Below are 22084 nucleotides of genomic sequence, written 5' to 3'. Positions count from 1 at the left end.
CTATTTATTATGCTGATGAGCTGAAAGCTCGTAATTTTCGTTAAAACTTTAAAAGCTCCCGTAGAATATAAGCAATGCAACCTTATACCACAACCATATATATTTTCTTTTATTTCGAGTATCAAATAGCTAAATAAAACGACAGTCTTATATACATTTATATATAATCACCTCTATTATTTATAATTTAAGAAAGCTAAAAACCACAAACACGTACATTTATTTTTATAACCGTAAAATAAAATTCATTCAATAAAAAAATAATCTCCATGGGTAGCAAAATCCAAAAGGAATTATTTAAATTCTAAATTGAGCTCGATGTTTTTCCTGAATAAGTGCCAGTTAACATTCACCAGACAGTGAAGTATAAACAGTCTATTTTGTAAAATCCATGGATTCTACATGGATATTTTGGGTACATAAAACTGAAATAAGACAATTGATTATCACTGGAACCCGAAAAAGGTATAAAGGTGAATTCAAATGTTAATCTAAATTTGATCAAAATACTACAACAAACCAATATGGTTAATTTTGCTAAATACAATTATTCTTACAGTTTAAAAAAAGAAGCACAAAAAATAAACAAGTCAAATTGTAATTTTTATAATATTAAAAATCCAAGTGTCGTGGAGAAGGCGTGAGTTTGAACTACTAAAATCCGTCAGAAAAAGAAGCGTTTGATAGCTTGTATTTATGTTGACACTTGCCTTCATTCGTGGGAAAACCATTAAAAGAAAGTCGATGGCCTCACATTGCCATTTTTGTAACAGTGACGATGGCGTCTCAAATGCATGCTAAAAATTTTTAAATTTTACATTTATTTTATGATTTTGTTTACGTCTAAAAATGGTTGCCATTAGACACAGGTTAAGTTATGCATTTACAATTACATTTTCTATTGTCTTTCACATACAATATATGACTTTGTTTTGGTGAGAAAGCTTTTTGCATTATAACGAAACAATATGCATATATAATTTATGTACCTACTCACTCAGGAACAGTTATTTTATCAGGTTTTAGAACTGATTCTACTACTTTGATCTATTGCACTTGTAAAGAATTACAAGTCAATTCACACCATCGCGCCGACAAGTACTCGTTTAGAGCTTTCCAACAATTTTGAATGTAATATAAGGTACTAACATAGACTATTATTAAAAAATACTTGACTAAGTGACTACCTATCTATTTTTTTATTAATAATAATTAATAAATGTTTCCATTTGCAAATGCCGGTAAGTGGCGACCGGAGCTTCTGAAACAAATTCTTATTAAAATTACATCTTTAATTTATGTTTGCTTATTCTCAGAGTTGTGTTGTATGGTACAATATAGTGTGTCGTTATACTCGTTTCCAAACCACCTATGAGGTAGAGTATTCGGTTCGTTTTTTTTAACGTGGTATCTCCGTCTACGATGATGTTTCAAATTTTGTTTAACGAAAACCACTAGCAATGTGTGGTTGGGGCGTCTCAGTGAAGTGAAATAGTCAGTATTTAATTGATATTGTGTGTGTAGTGTGCTTTACTCAATGTTTTTAAAGATATTAAGGGTAATGAAGATAACGACAATGGGGGTATCAAGAAGAATATCCTACAGGATCACGGGAGAGATTGAATCCGATTTAACGGCTTAGGCGGCCATATAAGTCTATGGTGGACTTATGCATCGAAGTCGATCCGGGCATACTTAAGACTAACTTAATACTACAGAATAAGACATCCGGGTATCGACAGTTTGAGCGGCCACGTAACAGACTATGGTGGACTTATACATCGATGTCGATCCGGGCATACTTAAGACTAACTTAATACTACAGAATAAGACATCCGGGTATCGACAGTTTGAGCGGCCACGTAACAGACTATGGTGGACTTATACATCGATGTCGATCCGGGCATACTTAAGACTAACTTAATACTACAGAATAAGCCATCCGGGTATCGACAGTTTGAGCGGCCACGTAACAGACTATGGTGGACTTATACATCGATGTCGATCCGGGCATACTTAAGACTAACTTAATACTACAGAATAAGACATCCGGGTATCGACAGTTTGAGCGGCCACGTAACAGACTATGGAGAACTTATGCGTAAAAGTGGAACCAAGGAGGTTAACCAGCAGGATAACGGGATAGGTATTGATCATTTTATTTACAAAAAAATATTTTTGGTATAATTATTTACAATGTGTTGTTATTTAAATAACTGGACACGAATTTTAAAGTAAGTAATTAATTTTTACAAAGAAGAAAACTCAAGGAAATGTTGGTAGTGCTAAAATGTATACTTACTCCAAACAATAAATAATAATTTTGCGGTTGCTCACAATAGTTTATACGGAGAGAACTCAGATCAAAATGACATCATCGTACATAGACCTAATCCACGCAGCACTTGATTCGTGACGAGCTAACTCAGTACCCCGAGTATTTTTCAGATATTTAGCGTAGGTAAAATCCAAGTAAAACCAGAGTACATATCAGAAATGTATCGATTGACTAGTTAAAAAAAATTCTAATAACAATACTCTCTTTTTATAAATTTGTTTGTGGAGTAGAATATACCAAATCAAGCACTATAGAGGGTCTAGAATTAACAACCCAGTCACATAAATAAAGAGTTTTTCAATTTTATCTCGTATCCAATTTGCGAGAAGACGATTTTACCGAATAAAGAAACGTAAATACAATTTTTTTGACTGTATAGTTAAATCTGGACCCTTATATCTGTATATAATTAAATTACTATTAATATTTAAAATAAATGTCTACATGTATTGCTTACCGGTTACTACGTATTATGTATACTTATTTGGAATTTCACGATCAACCGCCACATCATCATTATGTGAGCTTAACAGACGACGAAGACCCAACGCTGCCATCATGAGATAAGATGAGATGCGTAAATCTTAGGATGGCTTCGGATCTTTTTGGAATAACTTGAAGGTATGTTCAAACTTAGTGTACACTATGAGTTATGACAGTAATGTTTAAGTCGTTCAAAAAAAGTAATTGTTGAAACGTAAATTATAACTTCAAACCGCTTCGACTCTTTTAATATATTATAAATGTACATTTGTTATTCACTGCTTGTTATTAAATAAATAAGCAAAAGTATACATAGAAACGATTTGATTTCAACCGTTAAAAACGCACATTGGATTTTGACCAGCAAAGGTTTGCAAATTTTGTGTTTAAGGAGATCATATTTTATATGTTTAATATAGAGTTAAAGATATATATGATAAATCTTAAATGTTGTCTTCAAGGAGATCATACTCTCAACTATTATTAACGCAAATATAATTCTAAAAGTTGTATACAAAATATCCTGTTTTAAATAAGAGTATTTCCTTAGTCAGGGTTGCAAAAAGCAGTAACCTAAAATTAAAGGGTACTTTATTTCAAGACCAATATTCAATTATAGTTTTTAAAATATTAAGAGTGATTATGATCTCCTAAAACTAAACTTTTCTAAAGGAACACTACACGACTCCCGATGATTTTGAAATAGATAACCGTTATATTTCTTAAGGGAATTAAAAACGGACGGTTTTGAGGAGTTTTAAAAAAATTGTGAGACTTCGTCTAGTCAAATTTCAACTCTGTAAAAAACCAATAATTTGTAGGCCTCTTTATTGGGTTATGTTAGAAACCGATTTTCATTTCAAAAGGTCAAAAGGTTTTTTTGTAATTGAAAAAATAAAATTTGAAAATCATCCAATATTAAAACGCAATCTTTTTCACATAAAAAAATAAAAAATCAACCAGAACCTAGTAAAGTATAGCCAAATAACTCATATATCTTGACAGATTTGAAATCAGACCATCCTATGTAGTCACTAGTCAACACTTTTTGGTTGCAGTAGTCGTGTTTTTTGGTCTAAAATGTAAAAAAAAAATTCAGATTAACTTTAAGAAGTATCTTAGAAGTATCTTTAATATTTTCTCTTGATGAAAAATTCACGATTTCAATTAAAATATGGTTAGGATCTGTTAATGAGACCAGAATAAAATAATATTATATTAGAAAACCTATTAGGATGGAAAAAGTCTATAAGGCTATAAAATACTATAAGTACAACTTATAGTATTTTATTGCAACTTGCAAGGTTAAGTTTAATGTCAATACTTCTAATAAATAATGGTTAATTAGTTCAGAATACTTACAATACCTGTATTGAATTTCAACCACTATTTGTCTGCCGGTGTTTAACATTTTCAAAAGTTATTGTACATAGTTATTTTTAAACAATTAATACAATCATTTGGCTATAGAGATATTAAAAAAACAATAGGATGGTTTAAAGTTCACAAATTAATTAAACTTTGACATACTATAAAAATAGAAAATTATTTAAGTAATAACATAACTGTTGTATTACCAATATTTTATTGGTTTCTAGGGAGATACCTATTTGTTCAAAATATGTTTAGTTAAACTATATTGTAAATACTTTAATATTACTAGTATCACTTAAGTACTACTTAATATAGACTAGGCGATAATAATCATTTCATTTCAGCCAATTTCTTACTGTACAGGTTTATTCTGAGCTATATACAATTACAAAGAAAAGCGAGCAGTACCTTACAGCAGTAAATTTACGGTCCCACTTGATCGCCATTATCTCGTAAGTAACAAACATTTTGTTTTTTAAAGTTATTGAAATCAAACTATGTCCAAAACCATTTTGATTTTTTTCTGTTACAATTCACTTTATTTTTTAAATCTCATGAAGCAAAAATATGCATTAATTAAGCATAAAGTTTAAAAGAATAACAAATGTTATCTTTAAAAGGTTAACATTTTTTAAACAAAATAATACCTTAAAGTTTATTTAAGGGTAAAAAGTAATATATTTGAATTTAAATTACAAATAAGGCTAGTTTTAAAAAAAAAAAAAAATATTTTTTAATAATTGAACAGAACTTTTATATCCATGCAATAGCCATAGCCTATTACTCAAAGTAAACACCTTAATGAGATTCAAGTGTCATTTAATAATTGAATATTTGGTCCGAATAACGTGCTAAGGACTAATCTTTTAATTTTACAGTATTAAAGAAAAACAAAATCGTTACAAACAGATTTGATAGGTTCCATATTATTTGTATGATGATTATAGAAGGTAAGAAAATTCTTGGAAGTGTTATGAATTATGATTCTTAAAATAGGTTTAGATTGATTCATAGCTTAATATTTCTCAAAAATAATGAAAATTGGAAGAGGTTAACAGCAAGTTATTTAGACAGAACCTATTAAAATAAACCAGTTTAATAAATAAATAATTTCAATTAAAAATCACCAAATATAATATTTTAGAAATATAAAATATCAAACTAATTTAAATGTTTTTTTTTTAGGAAATTCCTAACAAAGTGTATACATTGTAAACAATACATATTTTGTCTATTTTTTCATCAATTATGTTCCGTAATCAAAATTTTCATAATATTCACATGTTAAAATAATATTGATAACCTTATTTAAGTAATGAAGATAAATGAGTACATGAACATAAAAAATTTAACAACAATCATCAACAATCCTACATCAATAGAACTTTAGAAGAATAACTTTAAAGTGCAACTTTAAAAAAACAAAAAAAAAAACATAAAACCATAAATATATTTAATTATTATAATTATAATTCAAATAAATACCATTCATACTAACACATAATTACACATGTGATCTTTCCATAATTACACAGAGTTGGTACTAACACTTTGACGAAGAAATTAAGAATAAATTATGTCTTCAATTTTTTTTTTTAATTTAGCTAATATCCAAAAAAAAAAAAGAATAATGAAAAACATAATTATGCTACAATTTTATTGTAATATATTATTAGTACAATATTCTTATGTGATAATGAAAGTAAAAAAAAAAATTATATTAACAGTCCTTAGTTCTAAACGAAGTCAATTTGTATTATACGTGATTTTATATACCATAGAGCTTTAAAGTTCTGTCCATACTAGTTGATGCGATGAACTGTGAATTCTTTCCAAACCTAATGCCAGTAGCCAATGCGGTATGGTCGTTGAACACTTTTAATTCTTGCCATTGCTTACACATGTAAACACTAAAAATAAAACCTATATTAGTGACGTTACACGAAAAATACTTGTCATTATTTGTTATACAAAATATGAGTATTTAGTTTAAGTGAAATAGGTTAGGTTATCAGCAATAATGTTAAATCTTGCTCACCGAACATCAGTTCCGGCAACTCCGAGATAAGTCCCACTTTGGTCGAAACACAAGTCTTTTATTTCATATCCATCGTCCATGACAAGTGTCTTGAAGTTCTTTAATTTTCTCAAATCCCAAAGTTTTACACAACTGTCGTCAGCCGATGTGGCAAGGTAGTAACCATTTTCAGAAAAGGAAATTGCAGTAATAGGTCCAGAGTGACCTACATTTCAATACAAAATAACATTATTAGTCCATATCGTACTGATGTCAAACGCTAATCTGTCTTCTAAATTAAGCTTATTATACCTATAATAGGTTTGTTTGTTTTAAAAAAAATAATGTATGCACTAATAATGTAGAGGAGGTGTAGGTTGTACCGTTTTTGGTGTTTTTGACTTTACACTGAAAATCTGACACCGACACCTCCGTTTCCGCAGGTGAGGGAAATGTATACACCAAATCAACACCCTATAGCGTACAATTTTTGTTAAAATGAACAAACAATCCCCTTATTGTGATAAATATAATTTAAAAACTAAAATATAAAATTAAAACCAAAATTAAAGCCAAATGTTAACACTTAAGACACAAAACTGTTGTTTTATACAGTCTGAGGTTTTCTAAACTTGAGACACTAAATTACGAGATAAATGTCAAACGTTAATAGTAACGTCCATTTGTGAGTCAATACTTTTAATATTTTAAAACAATTTTTTTCCCTTATAATTAAAATAGTCTTCTCATTATACTTATTTAATTTATTATACCTGAGAAAGTTGCAACATTTGACTGTTCTTTTAAATCCCAAATGACAACGTGAGAATCTGAAGTACCCGTACCAAAAATAAGACCATCAGGATGGAATTGTCCAGTAGTTAAAGTGTTATTTGACGTTTGACTTGATACCTAATAAATATATAAGAACAGAGTTAAAAGAAACATAGTTAATACAACTTTATTAATTGAGATTATAGTTGGAAAAAGTTAGTACCTTAGTCAATAATTTTCCAGTGCGTATGTCAGAGAATGCCCAATTTTGATCAGCAGAAGTTGACAAGATGTAGTCACCAGTTGGGTGCAACGATACACCCGTCACTGAACCTTCATGAGCTCTAATTATTTGAGATAGAGGATTAGCAGCACCAACATTCCATACTCGTATAGTTGTATCTGGTGAGCCGGTTATGACAACATCCTAAATTTTAAATATAGTTTTGTAAATATAGCTGACAAGTATTACAAATATTGCTTAGGTAATCTTTTTTATTTACTTCATTCGGATGATAAATAACTCTAGTAACTTTCTTGGTATGTCCTTTTAAAACTGCAACAATTTGTTCAGTATCTTTATTAAAAACTGTTGCGTTTTTATCATTTCCTCCTGTCAAAATTTTGCTAGTATCTTCACTGTGAATGTCCAACGACAATATTCCTGGTACGCTAGCACTATGAAGACCCTAAAAAATTACATTATTGTCATCAATAATAAATCGTTTTTACTAGATTAAAATGTATTATTTTTTGTATTTCTTTACTGGATGTGATGCCAATGTTTTGAATGCTTTCAATGATTCCTGATCCATTAAGTCTTCGGGTACTGTACGGCCACGTTTCTTCCTTTCTTGTGTCAAAACTGTAGCCTTGTCTTGCAATTTCTTAATTATTTCATCAGTTATGCCCGCTTCTTCAGTTGGTTGATTAGGTACTCCAGCAGCTTCCATGGCGATAGCCTATAAATCATTTAATTAAGTTAATTATTAAAATCATGTATAATATCGTTTAAACCAAATAAACTGTCACTTACAGGTTGGGGTATAGTAGTTGGTCCAGCATTTGCAGCCGTGTCATTAACAGATATGCCTGCTTGAGGTTTGAGTGTAGCCAAAGCCTCACGAGCAGCTGTTACTTCCTTAGTCAAACGTCCTATCACACGACATGCAGCGTCATGCTGATACAAAGCATGACTTAATTCCTGTCTAGCTGTTTGAAGTTGCTGTCTTTGTGTAAATGCATGTAACATCACTGCGTCCCATTCGTCTTGCAACATCTTTAGTATAGCCGGTATACTAGTACCAGTTACAGGTTTTGGTTTTACAATTGGAGCAGCTATAATTTAAATTATAAATAAAAAAGACACATATAAATAAAAAGTGTACTCTAAATTTTTATTATCAGAATGGGCGAGCTGTCTAAAAGTGTGATTTCCTAGAACTGGTGCCACGCAATCTGTGTTGAATATGGTGCAATCAAAACTTGGCTGCACAGCTTTATTTGGATTATTAAACTACATGTAGAAAGTGGTCGCATGATGATCATGTAAATTTTACTATTTCAGTTTTTCAACCCTTTTGTAAAGGTTGTTTATTTCAATTGAACACCGTACTTATTATTTAAACTATTTAAACTATACTTATTTATTAAAAAGTTTTTCACGTTTTGAATTTTCCTTTAATTTTGCATTAATGTCCCAAAATAAAAAATAAGTCTCTTCTTTAGGACAAAATCAAGGAAGAGGAACAATTAATTAAAAACAATTTAACCTTAAATGGTTAAAAAAAACCTATTAACCAACGTTAAAAATAAAAATTCAACCCACAAATTATTCCAAAAAAGAATTTAGGAAGGATTTTTTTTTTTAATAGAAAAATATTTATACAAAGATTTAACTAAATTTAGGGAGTTTTTCAGACTCAGCTGTGATCAATTAATTTACATACTAAATATCATAAAAGAATTCATTTCATAAGATTGAATAAAAATTGTTTTTCTTACTATTAACCAACTTTTGTTTTTTAAATATTATTAATTTTGTTGTTTTTTTCATCTTAGTAGGTCGATAAGGTTTTTATCTTTAAAAATACACACTACAATTAGAACTGTTCATATAAAAAAAAAAATTTTTAAATAATTTCTACGGGTCTAAATTATTAAAAAAAAAACCATGGTTTGTAATTTTCATGTGAATTTTTTATATCTACTAAGTTTAGAGTAGACACATATTTATTTTTCTAGAAACACTAAAACTCAAATGAACGCACACACATTTGCGTCTTGACACCTTCTGGAGTGGTTATTACTACACTGCTATAGCCGTGCGTGGCAGTGGCACGCTGCTGTGGTGATATTAAAAATCAATTTTATTTAGTCATAGCTAAAGCAATATTCACACGGCCGAAATTCTGATCGCTCCTGGTCCGACACACAGGTGCACGACACCAGTCTCATTCTAGGGAATTACACCTTAAAACGCTAGGTTAATTATTATATAAAATGGGCATTATTTATTTTAATTCCTACAAAAAAAAGATGAGTCTGGAAAATAATCCTTATTTTGATTTTTTTTAACATTTTATTAATTTTTATTTTTATTAGAATAATATTAGTCTAATAAAAATAATAATATTAGTATAATTATTATTTTTTTTATTTTTAAGAAACTACGAGTTTTAAACTGTAATCGAGAATCAGGGTTATCTTTTACATATAAAAATACCATACTTACTTTTAATATCCACTAATTGTTCTACAGTTAATTCTTCTCCATTTACTGGGTCAGTATTATTTTCTTTAATGTATTTTTCGATCAGTCTTCTTTCAAAAACTGAACCCGACACAGGTGAAACAACTGGATGTTCAGGGACTTCATTGGAAACTAAAAATTTAAATTTTTAAATAAAAATACTCAAATATGAATATCTAAAATGCAAATAACATTAATTGATAAAATGTCAGATGTGGTATAAATTATATTGATTTGGATTACTCAAATCTTCAATAATTATTCATTATTTACTCAAATAAATCATTTCATACAGTACACAATTAATAATTAATTTGTATAATACATAATACTAAGAAAAATAGTTGATGAAAGCTTAGTAAAGAACAGACAGGAATTAGTTAAGGTTATCATTTAAGTCAGATATACAACATTATTATTATTAATATTTCTTATTAGATTACTAAATTAATTTTAAAAATATTATATTAGATCCCTGGATAAATTTGATTAAAAAAAATTGTTCAAATAAAATTATTATCATATATTTAGAGTTCAAACATTTAAGAAGTGTATAAAAAAAAGTTTCAAGCTCTATTTAAATTATAATATGCATTTTCGAATTATAGTTGATAGAATAAAACATTTGACGTAACCTAAGAAATAGAACAAAAATTGTTTGATAACAATAATTCAACTTGTACGTTGTATTAAAGTAAAGCTAGGTAATTTATCTATCTAGGCAATATCAGGCTGAATGGTTCATTTGAGACTAGCTTTTAAAATACCTTTGAGTTTAATATTTTAGTAACTTACTGGCACAAATTAGCGACATGGTTTAGTCTTCTAAAGCCTGCAAAATGATATAAACACTCGTTAATTTTAAGTATGGAAGTACCGACGGTGTAATTTACGGAAATATAGTAGTTCAAATGTCCTTTGGAATAAATAATATTAGACAATAGTATTTTACTTTACAAAATCACAATTGTATAATATATTTAACTTAAATAGTTTAAAAAAAACAAATTGTTCGATAATAAAATATTACAATTCGTAAATAGTATTAGGTAATGCAAAACACAAACGAGTAAAGTGACAACAATATTCTCATTTCTCGTCGGCCGAACGCTTCAACCACAACATAACCTTAATGTTAGAAAAAAGTAGAGTTAAGGCGGGTCATCGATGACTACATCAAACTATACGTAACACATCGGTGAAACGTATTGATAACATATCGAAATCAGATAACATTAAAAATTTTACAGAATTAGTAGCAAAGAATAATAACAAAATGATTTATTATATAATATTAAAGTAGAGAATTTTATGTTCCACATTCATTATTCTTCGAAAATAAATGTTTAAATTGGCCATTTTATAAGACAAGCCGGGCAAACATTCCGAACAAAAAGTAATTTTTTTGTGTTATTCATTTCTAATCACAAGTTGTAAAAAACATTCCGTCATTTGCTATTGATTAATATGTAGCGTTTGGGTTATTAAGAGATAATCTAAGCTAATAAGTACGTCAGTCGTACTTCTTTACCATAAGTAGTGTTAAAAACCTAACTTTAAATTACATGTATGTTCAATATTTCCTAAAATATAATTTGTTTAACTACAAAAAAACATACCCACCCAGTACTTGATAGCATTGGGTTATCTATCCACAGAACATTATGGCAACTACTAGTAATGAATCAGATTCATCCAGGAAAAATACTGACAATAAGGATACCGACAACAAAGATGAACAAAATAACATGTTTGAGTGCAACATATGTTTGGACAATGCTAAAGATGCAGTGGTCAGTGTTTGCGGTCATTTATTTTGGTGAGTATTATTATAATAACTTGTTATTTTAGTTATATTAACTCAAGTACAACATTGATTTTAAAACATATCGATAAGCATTTCTATGCAGAAAAGCGGTGGCTGATATGTAATTTATACTTTATAGGGTACCAATCTTGATGGTAGGAAGCCTACGCCCTACCTTGCATTGGTCGCATTTTTTGTGCTTAGGATTGTTTATCTGTATATTTTATAATCGCTGATTTGTAAAAATAAATGACAATTTAAAATGTCTAAAATATTTTAGCTGGCCTTGTTTACATCAATGGTTAGAAACTAGATCTAGTCGTCAAGTATGTCCTGTTTGTAAAGCCGTTATTAGTAAAGATAAAGTTATACCGATTTATGGCCGTGGAAATACAAAACAAGAAGATCCTAGGTAAAATATTTTTTTACTTATTAACTAGATTATTGATAAGTTTATTTTTACTATTACTTTACTTAGCAGGAGACATGGGCTTCCAAATATTGACCTAACAACACAACTTAATAAATAAACATAGTTAAAAAATTGTTTTCATTAAAACATAAACTAACATTTTTTATTTTTATATTAAAAAATATGTTTTAGTCTAGAATATTTTTAATGCTATAACAAAATATGCTTTGATATCAATTTTAGAACAGTCTTTAATGTAAAATATTTTAAGTTGTAATATCTAAACAAGTAACAAAATACGAGATCTCGTTTCATCACATTATACCAACTCGCACTTGTGTATTCAATGTATTTATTGAGTGTTGCAATTAAAATTAAAAATTGTTTTCATTTTTTTTCTGTTCAGAAACAAAGTTCCGCCGAGGCCTGCTGGTCAAAGAACTGAACCAGATGCTACTACAGTAAGTTTTTTAAATAAAATATTATGTTTTTACAACTTTTTAAACCGTTATCTATATTTAAGGGTTTCCCTGGATTTAATTTTGGAGATGGTGGATTTCATTTATCATTTGGAATTGGAGCTTTTCCATTTGGCTTTTTAACATCTTTTAACCTCTCAGATCGTCCTCATGGAGGTAAGTATACTAAGAATTATAACTTATAAATGTGATCTCATATAATTTGTTAATAATTTGAAGTTCCAGGAGGCCAACTACAACAAGATGATCATTACTTGTCTAAGCTGTTCTTATGGATTGCAGTAATATTTATAGTTTGGCTGTTATTGGCATGAGATTATAACTACCTTTCACTAATATATTGTATATTATCATTTTAAACTAAAATACAGATTTATTCATGGCGATATTTAAAAATTTTAAATATAAACTAAATTTTGTAAACTAGTAGTTTTGTTTACAGAAAATTTTTTAAACATCATCATTATTTGGTACTTAGTTAAAACTCATAGCTGTGATTACTTTAGTACATGTTTATAGTAATATTGAGTATTGATTAAAAGAAATAATAATATCAGTTAATAGTATGACTTCAAATGCAATGATGCCAAATAAATTAGTAGTCGCCTTGATTATTCTTCAAAGAAGAATTTAGTAGGTTTTAATTTTGTTTTGTGGATGTTGGAGAAAAAATTCTTAATAATTATTTTACTATAATATTACTACAATTACAAATATATTCTATTTAAGTACACTACATGTTTTTTATGTTAATGGTTATTTTATTACTACTTTATCTATACTGTATATTGTTGGTCTTGTATTTCATAAATTAAAGTTTTTATCGTTCTTCACAACTATGTTGTTTGTTAAATTATTTTTATTATTTTATTTAGACATTTACTACCTATATTGTTTTATTATTCACTTCTCACTCCCTGTTGAGAACCCTGTTCAAACATGTTTTTTTTAAATTATTTTTTTTTGTCTAATACGTTATTCATTAATACATACTACTATATAATATAATAATCTATTACCACAATTGAGGTTTTCTGGTTTTGTGGTTTATTTTAACTACATTTTTTTATCACACTACCTAATGCTATTCTACTTTATACTATTTTATATTTAATTCTTTATTATTTTTAAAACACATTTCATATAAAATAGAATACTTAATCAACTATCAATTTAATGTTGAATGATTTAAACAAATTATTGAGTAATGTTACACTAATATGAAGATATTATATTTTCGTTAATGCAGTAAATACCAATTAAATTACATGTGCATTTCCAAAATTTGTATTATGAAATTACTATTGTATGAGAAAATATAAATGCAAATTTTTGAATCCTTTTGGGAATTATAAAATTATTTATTTCGATATTTTCGCTGCATATTAATTATGATTATATATACAGGATGATACAAAATAATAAGTAGGTTTCAAATATCTGTGTTTTCTAAACTGTACAAGCTACAGAGCTGTGCGACCTCTTAAAATAACATCAAGTTTTTTTTTAAAAGAAGATCTCGCCCTTCATTTATGGCCTCCGAGGTCACCTGACATCACAACATGTGATTTTTTTGTGGGGATACGTCAAGGGACAAGTATTGAAGATTTGAAGGCAAGCATAACTTTGGCAGTAACTACTGACATGCTCCACAGTGTGGGAGGAATTTGAATACCGACTTGACATTGTTCGAGTTACCCAAGGAAGACACATTGGACATTTATGATTTTTTTTATTTAAAAAAAACATTGAGGTATTTTAAGAGGTCGCGCAGCTCTGTAGCTTGTACCGTTTACAAAATACAGATATTTGAAACCGACTTATTCTTTTGTAATCACCCTGTACATATACATTTCATTAGGTATACAATTAGTTTATCAAGGCGTTTGAAGAAAAATATAAATTACAGTATACATAATATTATTTTAATTATTCATTTCGTCTGCAATACAATACAATACAAGGTCATTGTTTTAAAAAAAATGCGCATGTATATTGTATTACTAACTAATGCCTAATTTTAATGTGAGGAGGACTGAACAGAATTGTATACCCTATTTTAATATATTAAACATATCGTCTGATTTGAGCAAAGTCTGAATTTATGATTTGTGATGTAACAATAAATTAATTAGTAATACAATATACATGTACATTTTTTTAAAACAATGACCTTGTATTGTATTACAGACGAAATAAATAAATACAATTTTGCAAACAACTGAAGTAATATTATGTATATTGTAATTTATTCATATACAAATATATACTTTATTAATTTGGATACAATTATTAAAGTCCCATGTTTATGTGGATATATCCTGGTTTTTGCTTTAAAAGTTAATAATTCAATAGAAAAAAAACATATTTAGATGTTCTACTTGGAAACCGATTTTGACTGATATCTAACTTGTAGACCAACTTCTTTGGTTTCTCCTGTTTCTTATAGCATACGGTTATGCTGCACAACCGTATCCTTAAAATTCTATTCAGACATTTAGTAAAAGGCCATTATTAAAGCTGTTGTTGTTGATGATATAACGGGTTTATTAGCAAAAAAATGAATATTTAATTACAAAGCCAGAGGGAAATATAGAACGTAGTAACTAAAAAGAATGAGTACTAATTTATTTTTTAAAGCCATAGATTAGTCATTCAACTTCGATACTAGATAAGAAGCCTAACCGAGCACAGGTGTGAAAAAGCCACCTGCAATGAAGTGGTAAAAGTTGAAAAATTCACTTCTTCACCCTTAAAATTTGGAAAAACAAAAATACCTACCTATACAAATTTGTTTAAAATTTTCAACTTAAACTAGCTATAATTTCGAAAATGTATTTAATATGTCCCTATAAGTCAAATTATCTCAAATTTAAATTATACCCATTTCCCTCCCTCCTATTAAGGGGGATGCAAATTTTTTATATTTTTTAGCCGTAATTTTAAGACCTTGTGTTCTAGAAAATTTGTCAGGAGTTAGAACTCATATTCATAACATATTAAACGAAGAAAAAATTCGGGGCTATTGTTGTTTTTTAATTGACGAAAAACTGTAATTTTTGCAGATTTTGTACATTTCAACATAAACACGTTAAATCTTAAAAAAAGGATGCTTGGAACTCTCACAAGAAGTTAGGCAACCATATATTCTTAAATCACAAAATATACTAAATTTAATCAATGATTTAATATATCCTGTGGTCGCTGGTCTTAAAAATCCTTATCATATTACATAATATGAATTATCAATCCACCTTGACTTAAATTATTTATCTTGGTGCCATAGATGTTACAAAATAAAAGATATGTCAGTAACAAATGTTATCAATTTTTACTATATTTTGTTGTTTGCTGGTGTTCTCCCGTATAAAATCCATGGCCACCCGAAAAACCAGCGGCTATTTCTCAGTTACTCAAAAGTTGGTGACATACCTGTTTACTTTGTCATGGGGCCATGGCTGATGTTACAATTAAAGATATTTCTTCTTATCATATTTAGCTCTTATCAGTATTTTTACTTTTTGTTATCATCTAAAAATGTTCGTGATATGAGCCATGAGGTATATTTAATCTCACGTTATCGGTTATACAATAACAAAAAACATAATTCAAATGTCAAAACTACAATTGGATTCACCACACTTAAAATTTTAATCTGCATTTGAATTATTCCTCTAGTCAACGTCTTTACGCTTTTACTAAGTTTATATTTACAAAATCCTTATTGTAGGTATTTAAATAATGAAGCGTTCTTTAAATATATCGTTTTCTATCAATAAACAATGGATGAAAACTCGTAAAAAGGTATCTTATGAACAATTATTATAAATTGAATAAGTATATCTTGTGTTGTGAATTTAATAATACCATGTGATTACAATTGCTAGTCAACATTGTAGTCTTCAGTAATGTGCACAATATTATATTGGAGTATATTTGAGATAGGGTTAGTTAATGTGATACGGATAATTCACCAAGCATGTTGAGATTAACTGTCATTTCCTCATAACGCCTGGTAGTTATGTGAGATAAAATATGTTTTAAATTATTTTTTTAGAGTTCAGTTGTATCTAGTGATGTCAAAAACAATCCTATACTAGATGTAACAGCTGAAACACAGTTTCAAATGCTAGAAAAAGTTGTGACACCATTAAGCTCCATGCCATATCAAAACCAACTGCAACTAAAACAACGATGGTCTCACAAAATATCTAAAGAATTTCGAACCAGACTACACAATGCTAAAACACCGATAGTTTTACCTACAGTTTATTCCATTTCACCTTCGGTAAATCTTTAAATTTTAGTTAAAAACAAAACTTATTTTTTTAAATTAATAGCCACAGATAAATGAATACCGAAATAAGGATGAATATAATTTTCGCCCTGGTGTTGATGGAAATCCTAAAACTCTTGGATTCTTTGTGGGTAGCCCATCTATGGGAAATATTTGTTGTGTTCCACCTAATAATTTAATGAATATGAAACAATCTCACAGACATATTGCTCAAGTAACTACTTAGTTGTAAATAATATTCAAAAATATTTGTAACATTCAATTATTGAATAACATTTATGTTATCTGTAAGATTTTTCAAGAATTTGTCAGAGGATCTAATTTGCCAGCAAGTTATGATCATTTAGATGGTGGTTTTTGGCGAGGAATTGTTGTACGAAGTAATTTAAAAGGAGACATTATGTGCATAGTTTTTGCTAATCCTAGAGGATATGCTAATGAAGATATGTTAACTGAACAACAAGAACTTGCTACATATTTAAGTGATAACAACTGTCACATTAATTCATTATACTATCATCCAAGGTATGAATAAATAAAATAAACAATATCATTGTTAAAAAATTTATATGAAAATTAATTTTTTTTTTTTTTTTCAACATTTGTTTAATTAGCTTACATACAAGAAGTTCTAAAGATTCTACGTTCATTCATGTATATGGTGAAAAATATATTTACGAAAACCTATGTGGTTATAAATTCAGATTATCGCCGGATTCTTTTTTTCAAATAAACACATTAGGTGCTGAAGTCTTATATGAGGAGCTATTTAAATTGTTGAAACCAACTAAAAACTGCACACTGCTTGATTTATGTTCTGGAACAGGTATTTTTTCTTTCTTTTAACTTAAATTTATTATATACTAAAAATGATTTATATGGAAAGGTACTATAAGCATTATTGGAAACAAATATGTGCAGTCGTGCATAGGTATAGAATCTGTAACTCAAGCTGTTGGTGATGCAAAGGAAAATGCTAAAATTAACAGTATTACCAATTGTGATTTCATCGATGGCAAAGTTGAATTAGTTAGTAAATATAATTTGTTAGTTAACACAGTTACTTAAGAATAAAATATTAAGTATTCAAATCATGAATTTAGGTGATGAATTATATTTTTAAAGAGTTACATATGACTAGTGATCTATGTACAGTTTTGAATCCTGGTCGAGCTGGAGTTCGTAAGTTTTCTATTTAAAAACCTATTTTAATTGTTTTGTGTTTTATAAAGTTTTAATATTATTTGTAGATCCAAGAGTAATCAAAGCTATAAGAAAAAATTGTTTAATTAATAATCTTGTGTATGTATCTTGTAAAGCTGATAGTCCAGTTACCATGAAAAATCTTGTTGAATTAGCTGTACGAGATAAAACAACTACTCCGTTTGTTTTAGAATCGATCAAACCTGTTGATATGTTTCCTCATACACATCACTGTGAATTGATGTTTTTATTTAGACGATAACAATAATTCATTAATCTTGAGCTGTCCTGTATTTTGTTAAAGTAGTTATTGCGTTTGTTTATTAATAGATATAAATAAACAAAAGTTTGATGATTTTATGTATGTATTCTTGACTTTATGACAAGTAGCCTATGAGATAAGACAATAGTGTGTAGTGCTTATTGATACAACTAACAGCTCAGCTTACTGGGTGAAAAATCGAACGAATGGACTAACAAACTGCCCTAGAATTAGTGAATATGTTAGGAAATAACCTCATCCTCAAAGGCAGTGACTCTTATTAATGTGCCGTTTAAGCTGAAAGTCATGTACAATACAGAATATTTAAAATTTATATTTTTAAGAGAAAAACCCATTGCAGAAATGTCGAAAATAATTTAACATAAATTTATGCAGTGGAAAATTAGTGTAATAATTCCTTTAAAATATAACGTGAATAAAATTAAAACAAGTTTTAAAAAGAATTGTATTCAGACTAGCTTTTAATAGTTTTACATATATTAAATTTTTAAGACATATCATTTTGTTGCACCGTATAGATTAATAGTAAAATATAAAATGTTGACCTTTATTTTAACGTGTTAACTATCATATTTATTAAGGCTAATCATTGGTGGAAATTGAGCCATTAATTTTTATTGCGAATGAATCAACATTCGACAGGTATCTAAAACATTTTTTCATTATGTTGTTTTAACTATTATTTATGGGTAACAACGGTGACAAATTATTATAGCCAGGCGACCAACCCTAATCGTATTCACTCTAATACTAAAAACATAATTTTAAACACATTATGGTTTATTAATATTTATAATATAATATAATTCCTCCCAGCTAAAGATTCGCATTGCTGAGATTATTTGAAAGTGATTTTACCACTTTCAGTAATAATAATTCCTGAAAACCTGTGCTCACCCGATCCCAATATATGCTACTTTCTAGTGATCCATCTCCATTCTACCCCTACCTTTCTGTGATAGTTTTTTAATTGAATATGAAATATTTAGGTACGCATATGATCAAAATGTATCATGTGGTTTATTGTTACGAATTATAATTGAATATATGTTTTACTTTATTCTAGACAGGTGACACATTTATTTTTGCAAATCTGCTTATAGTATTAAAAGACAAGAATTTATTAGCTATATTATAAGTTATAACATAAATCATTAATTATTATTATATTATACATTGTTAATGTCTCCGGTTGAAGACGCTGGCCATCTTCACAATGCTGTCAGCTTCTCTGCCGGTCATTTTCTTGTTAGCCGTCTTGCTCATGGTGGACCTAAGTTTGTTGAATCCTTGTACCACGGATTGCGGGTTTAAGTGGGTCTGTTCGGCTATTTCGCTTAACTTTTTGACCATAAAGTCGGCGTTACCGTTCTCGATGGTGTCGGCCAACATGTTGAGCATATCGGTTACCATATCCGCTGACTCCAAGACTGAAACTTGATTGATCAAAAAGCCAATGATCTCCAATACTCTTTCCATGATCTGCTGATTTTCTAGTATGTCAGCCAGCCCTTTAACGACCGCCACAATTTCGTTGGCTGTTTTCGGGTCGTTTGTCGCGTGACGGATCAATTCTGCACTACGTTTGCAGATATTCCAATACGTGGGATTGTTCATTAGATCTTCGATACCATTACGCAAGTCTCTGATCAACAACTGACCGGGTTCTGTCTGGTTTATCTCTTCCATTGTGTCCCAGAACATATCTCCGAGAGCAGCTGATTTAGGATAAACGATCGATTTAAATTCTCCGTCGGCCTCAGCAAGTGCATTCTAAAACCAATGAAATCCTATTAAATTGTATAACACTGCTCAAAAAAAATTTACTTTGTTTTTTTTTTTTTTTAATAAACGCCAAAATGTATCAACCAATTTTTCCCGGATTGTTTTTGCGAAATCCAAATTTGGTATCAGATTTTGTCAAAGAAAATATAATTGAAAAAATGTATGAAAATGATTTAAACATACATATTACATAGTAGGTATTAGGTACGTCGAGAAAACTAATTAAACGCAGCTTAAATGTTTATTATGTACAAAGGTACTAGCAGTTTTATTAGTCGAAATCGAGAAAACACATTAAAATTTGACACGCTGTTGAACTTTTAAATACGGCACGTTTTTAACATTTTATCTAATCTGTGCTGGTAACTGTCCAAAAAATAACCAAACATCTATAGACTATATCTGTAACAACTGTGAATAAGTGTGTGAGTCGATTTCAGTGATTTTACAGGAGAGCGATTTTCAACTTTGACCAGATGCCATAAATCAGGATTTAATTTAAAACATTTGACTTTTTAGGATTCTCTTATATTGATAAATACTTAAGAGGTACTCAAGTGGTTTCTTTCAAGTTTAAAAACGCTCCCCTGTAAAATCGCTGAAATCGACTTAATCACAGTTGTTACAGATATGACCTGGTTAAAGTCAACATAAATCAACTGTTTATAACAATTTTAAATAATTTAATAGTTACCTGTGAGAAGCACGCGACCAGCAATAATACCGAAACGTTGACGTAAGACATCATCTTTAATTGGAATGAAAATATTCTGCATGGATAGTTGACATTTTTTTTATTTTTATACTTAATTGCATAACACATTTCTATTATAATGTCGAAAGAGAAACATATTTGTATGTATGAACAATGTCTATAACATCTGGTAATTTTAGCATTTTTTTAATAGGTAGATAATATGTTATTTACTACGAATTAGTAAGTAAAATAAAAGTACAAAAATATCGTAAAAACAAAAAAACAATAAAACACCAAAAGTTGTCTGTTAGGTATGGTAAATATCAATGCAAAATAATAACACTAATTGGTCACCTGCACATGGTTTTAAATAATTTTGTCACGAATTTCCCATTTTATAATTTTGTTATTTAGAAAAATAAAGTACAAAACACATTCAGTAATTAGTAAAATTATTACCATGGGTTTTACGTTTTAGTAAATCACTCAAATGGCAATTGCCAATTAATTAAGCTTATGACATTTAAAAAAAAATAGTGGTGAAATATTATATTTTCAATTAAAAAAAATATATATATCGCGAGTCAAAACACTAGAATAAAAACATTTCTTATATAATAATTTTCATTTTTTTTGAATCTACTTTTTGAAAAATTTTAACATTACTTCGTTGGATTGTTGTGAAATTACTGAAATATTTTGATACTTAAAAAAAAAAAAAAAATATTTAACTAAAATCTAATGTTTGATCGTATTCAACATTATTTTGTCAGCTGGTCGAAAAAATTAATGAAATTTTAGTTTTTAATATATATATTTGTTTGGTTTATTTATATTGTTTTCCAACTTACGTTTCGATTGATTTTTAAATTATTTTTTTTTATAAAAATGAATAAATTTTAAGTTTTTAAATAAGTTTACCTTTTCCACTTCTTTTACAGGAAAACTTGTTGTATATTATATGCTCGTCGATATATTTCATTAAGGAGAACTTAAAACGTCTGTTATACTATTTTGAGCATTTACGCGAAAATTGTGTTTTTTCAACTTTTTACGTTGTAGGTACATGACAAACTTAAAAAAAGTAAGAAAAAACTAGGAGTATGAAAAAAACTACTGAGTAAATTTAAAAAAATTACAAAAATGTCTTACCATGTATATCATTTGGTTATAGATTATATTAACGAGTCAATAACAATAGTGTTAATAAGATTACTCATAAAATAATACCAAAGTACTAAAAAACAATAATGGCTAAAAAATATATAGGTATAATAATACAGGGCTAAATTATGTAAATAAATGAAACAATTGTATTTATGTAAAAATATTATATGAGCCCTCTCAAAATCGGCCTTGTGCATAAGACAGCAATTTCGGTAT

General features: G+C 28.5%; 4 protein-coding genes across 7 annotated transcripts; 2 read left to right on the top strand and 2 right to left on the bottom strand.

Moving 5' to 3' along the window:
* Positions 1 to 5669: 5669 nt before the first annotated feature.
* On the bottom strand, positions 5670 to 10824 carry LOC126840843 (pre-mRNA-processing factor 19). The gene is made up of 10 exons (XM_050576811.1): positions 10632 to 10824; positions 10534 to 10570; positions 9721 to 9870; positions 8023 to 8324; positions 7754 to 7948; positions 7490 to 7675; positions 7210 to 7413; positions 6986 to 7124; positions 6234 to 6438; positions 5670 to 6105 (listed from the first exon to the last, which is right to left on the bottom strand). The coding sequence occupies exons 2-10, from the start codon at positions 10550 to 10552 to the stop codon at positions 5964 to 5966; spliced, it is 1542 nt and encodes a 513-aa protein (XP_050432768.1). The 5' UTR covers positions 10553 to 10570; positions 10632 to 10824; the 3' UTR covers positions 5670 to 5963.
* A 148-nt stretch (positions 10825 to 10972) lies between these two features.
* LOC126840853 (E3 ubiquitin-protein ligase RNF185-like) lies at positions 10973 to 13240 on the top strand. Of its 4 annotated transcripts, none has more exons than XM_050576851.1 (6): positions 10973 to 11134; positions 11366 to 11557; positions 11826 to 11957; positions 12364 to 12418; positions 12481 to 12592; positions 12656 to 13240. In XM_050576851.1, exons 2-6 carry the CDS (start codon positions 11403 to 11405, stop codon positions 12748 to 12750), a joined length of 549 nt encoding a protein of 182 aa, XP_050432808.1. In that variant the 5' UTR covers positions 10973 to 11134; positions 11366 to 11402; the 3' UTR covers positions 12751 to 13240. The 4 variants fall into 4 exon arrangements, with proteins under 4 accessions (XP_050432808.1, XP_050432793.1, XP_050432813.1 ...); XM_050576836.1 differs by having other exon boundaries at positions 11397 to 11557; positions 12656 to 13238; XM_050576856.1 differs by lacking the exon at positions 10973 to 11134 and adding an exon at positions 11144 to 11305.
* A 2815-nt stretch (positions 13241 to 16055) lies between these two features.
* LOC126840848 (tRNA (uracil-5-)-methyltransferase homolog B-like) lies at positions 16056 to 18296 on the top strand. Its single transcript, XM_050576823.1, has 8 exons — positions 16056 to 16240; positions 16494 to 16724; positions 16777 to 16947; positions 17026 to 17258; positions 17348 to 17559; positions 17620 to 17762; positions 17837 to 17915; positions 17984 to 18296. The coding sequence occupies exons 1-8, from the start codon at positions 16178 to 16180 to the stop codon at positions 18196 to 18198; spliced, it is 1347 nt and encodes a 448-aa protein (XP_050432780.1). The 5' UTR covers positions 16056 to 16177; the 3' UTR covers positions 18199 to 18296.
* A 924-nt stretch (positions 18297 to 19220) lies between these two features.
* On the bottom strand, positions 19221 to 20838 carry LOC126841799 (uncharacterized). The gene is made up of 2 exons (XM_050578460.1): positions 20699 to 20838; positions 19221 to 19992 (listed from the first exon to the last, which is right to left on the bottom strand). The coding sequence occupies exons 1-2, from the start codon at positions 20825 to 20827 to the stop codon at positions 19399 to 19401; spliced, it is 723 nt and encodes a 240-aa protein (XP_050434417.1). The 5' UTR covers positions 20828 to 20838; the 3' UTR covers positions 19221 to 19398.
* Positions 20839 to 22084: the final 1246 nt, after the last annotated feature.

The sequence above is a fragment of the Adelges cooleyi genome, unplaced genomic scaffold (assembly GCF_023614345.1).
Source record: "Adelges cooleyi isolate 19-005CV unplaced genomic scaffold, UGA_ACOO_1.1 ACOO_flye_CR_arks_rails_tigmint_CR_PRNA_108, whole genome shotgun sequence".
NCBI lineage: Eukaryota > Metazoa > Arthropoda > Insecta > Hemiptera > Adelgidae > Adelges > Adelges cooleyi.
Note: the sequence above shows the minus strand (reverse complement) of the source record. Positions and strands in the feature narration are given on the sequence as shown.

Coding starts and splice junctions, on each gene's coding strand:
- LOC126840843 (XM_050576811.1), bottom strand. Junction 7,414..7,489: donor TTATTTATCATCCGAATGAA/GTAAATAAAAAA, acceptor TTTAAAATTTAG/GATGTTGTCATAACCGGCTC. Junction 7,125..7,209: donor CTGGAAAATTATTGACTAAG/GTACTAACTTTT, acceptor TATATTTATTAG/GTATCAAGTCAAACGTCAAA.
- LOC126840853 (XM_050576851.1), top strand. CDS start 11,403: ATGGCAACTACTAGTAATGAATCAGATTCATCCAGGAAAAATACTGAC. Junction 11,558..11,825: donor GTTTGCGGTCATTTATTTTG/GTGAGTATTATT, acceptor AAAATATTTTAG/CTGGCCTTGTTTACATCAAT. Junction 11,958..12,363: donor ACAAAACAAGAAGATCCTAG/GTAAAATATTTT, acceptor TTTTCTGTTCAG/AAACAAAGTTCCGCCGAGGC.
- LOC126841799 (XM_050578460.1), bottom strand. CDS start 20,827: ATGTGTTATGCAATTAAGTATAAAAATAAAAAAAATGTCAACTATCCA. Junction 19,993..20,698: donor TGGTCGCGTGCTTCTCACAG/GTAACTATTAAA, acceptor CATTGGTTTTAG/AATGCACTTGCTGAGGCCGA.
- LOC126840848 (XM_050576823.1), top strand. CDS start 16,178: ATGAAGCGTTCTTTAAATATATCGTTTTCTATCAATAAACAATGGATG. Junction 16,948..17,025: donor CTCACAGACATATTGCTCAA/GTAACTACTTAG, acceptor GTTATCTGTAAG/ATTTTTCAAGAATTTGTCAG. Junction 17,916..17,983: donor TCCTGGTCGAGCTGGAGTTC/GTAAGTTTTCTA, acceptor TATTATTTGTAG/ATCCAAGAGTAATCAAAGCT.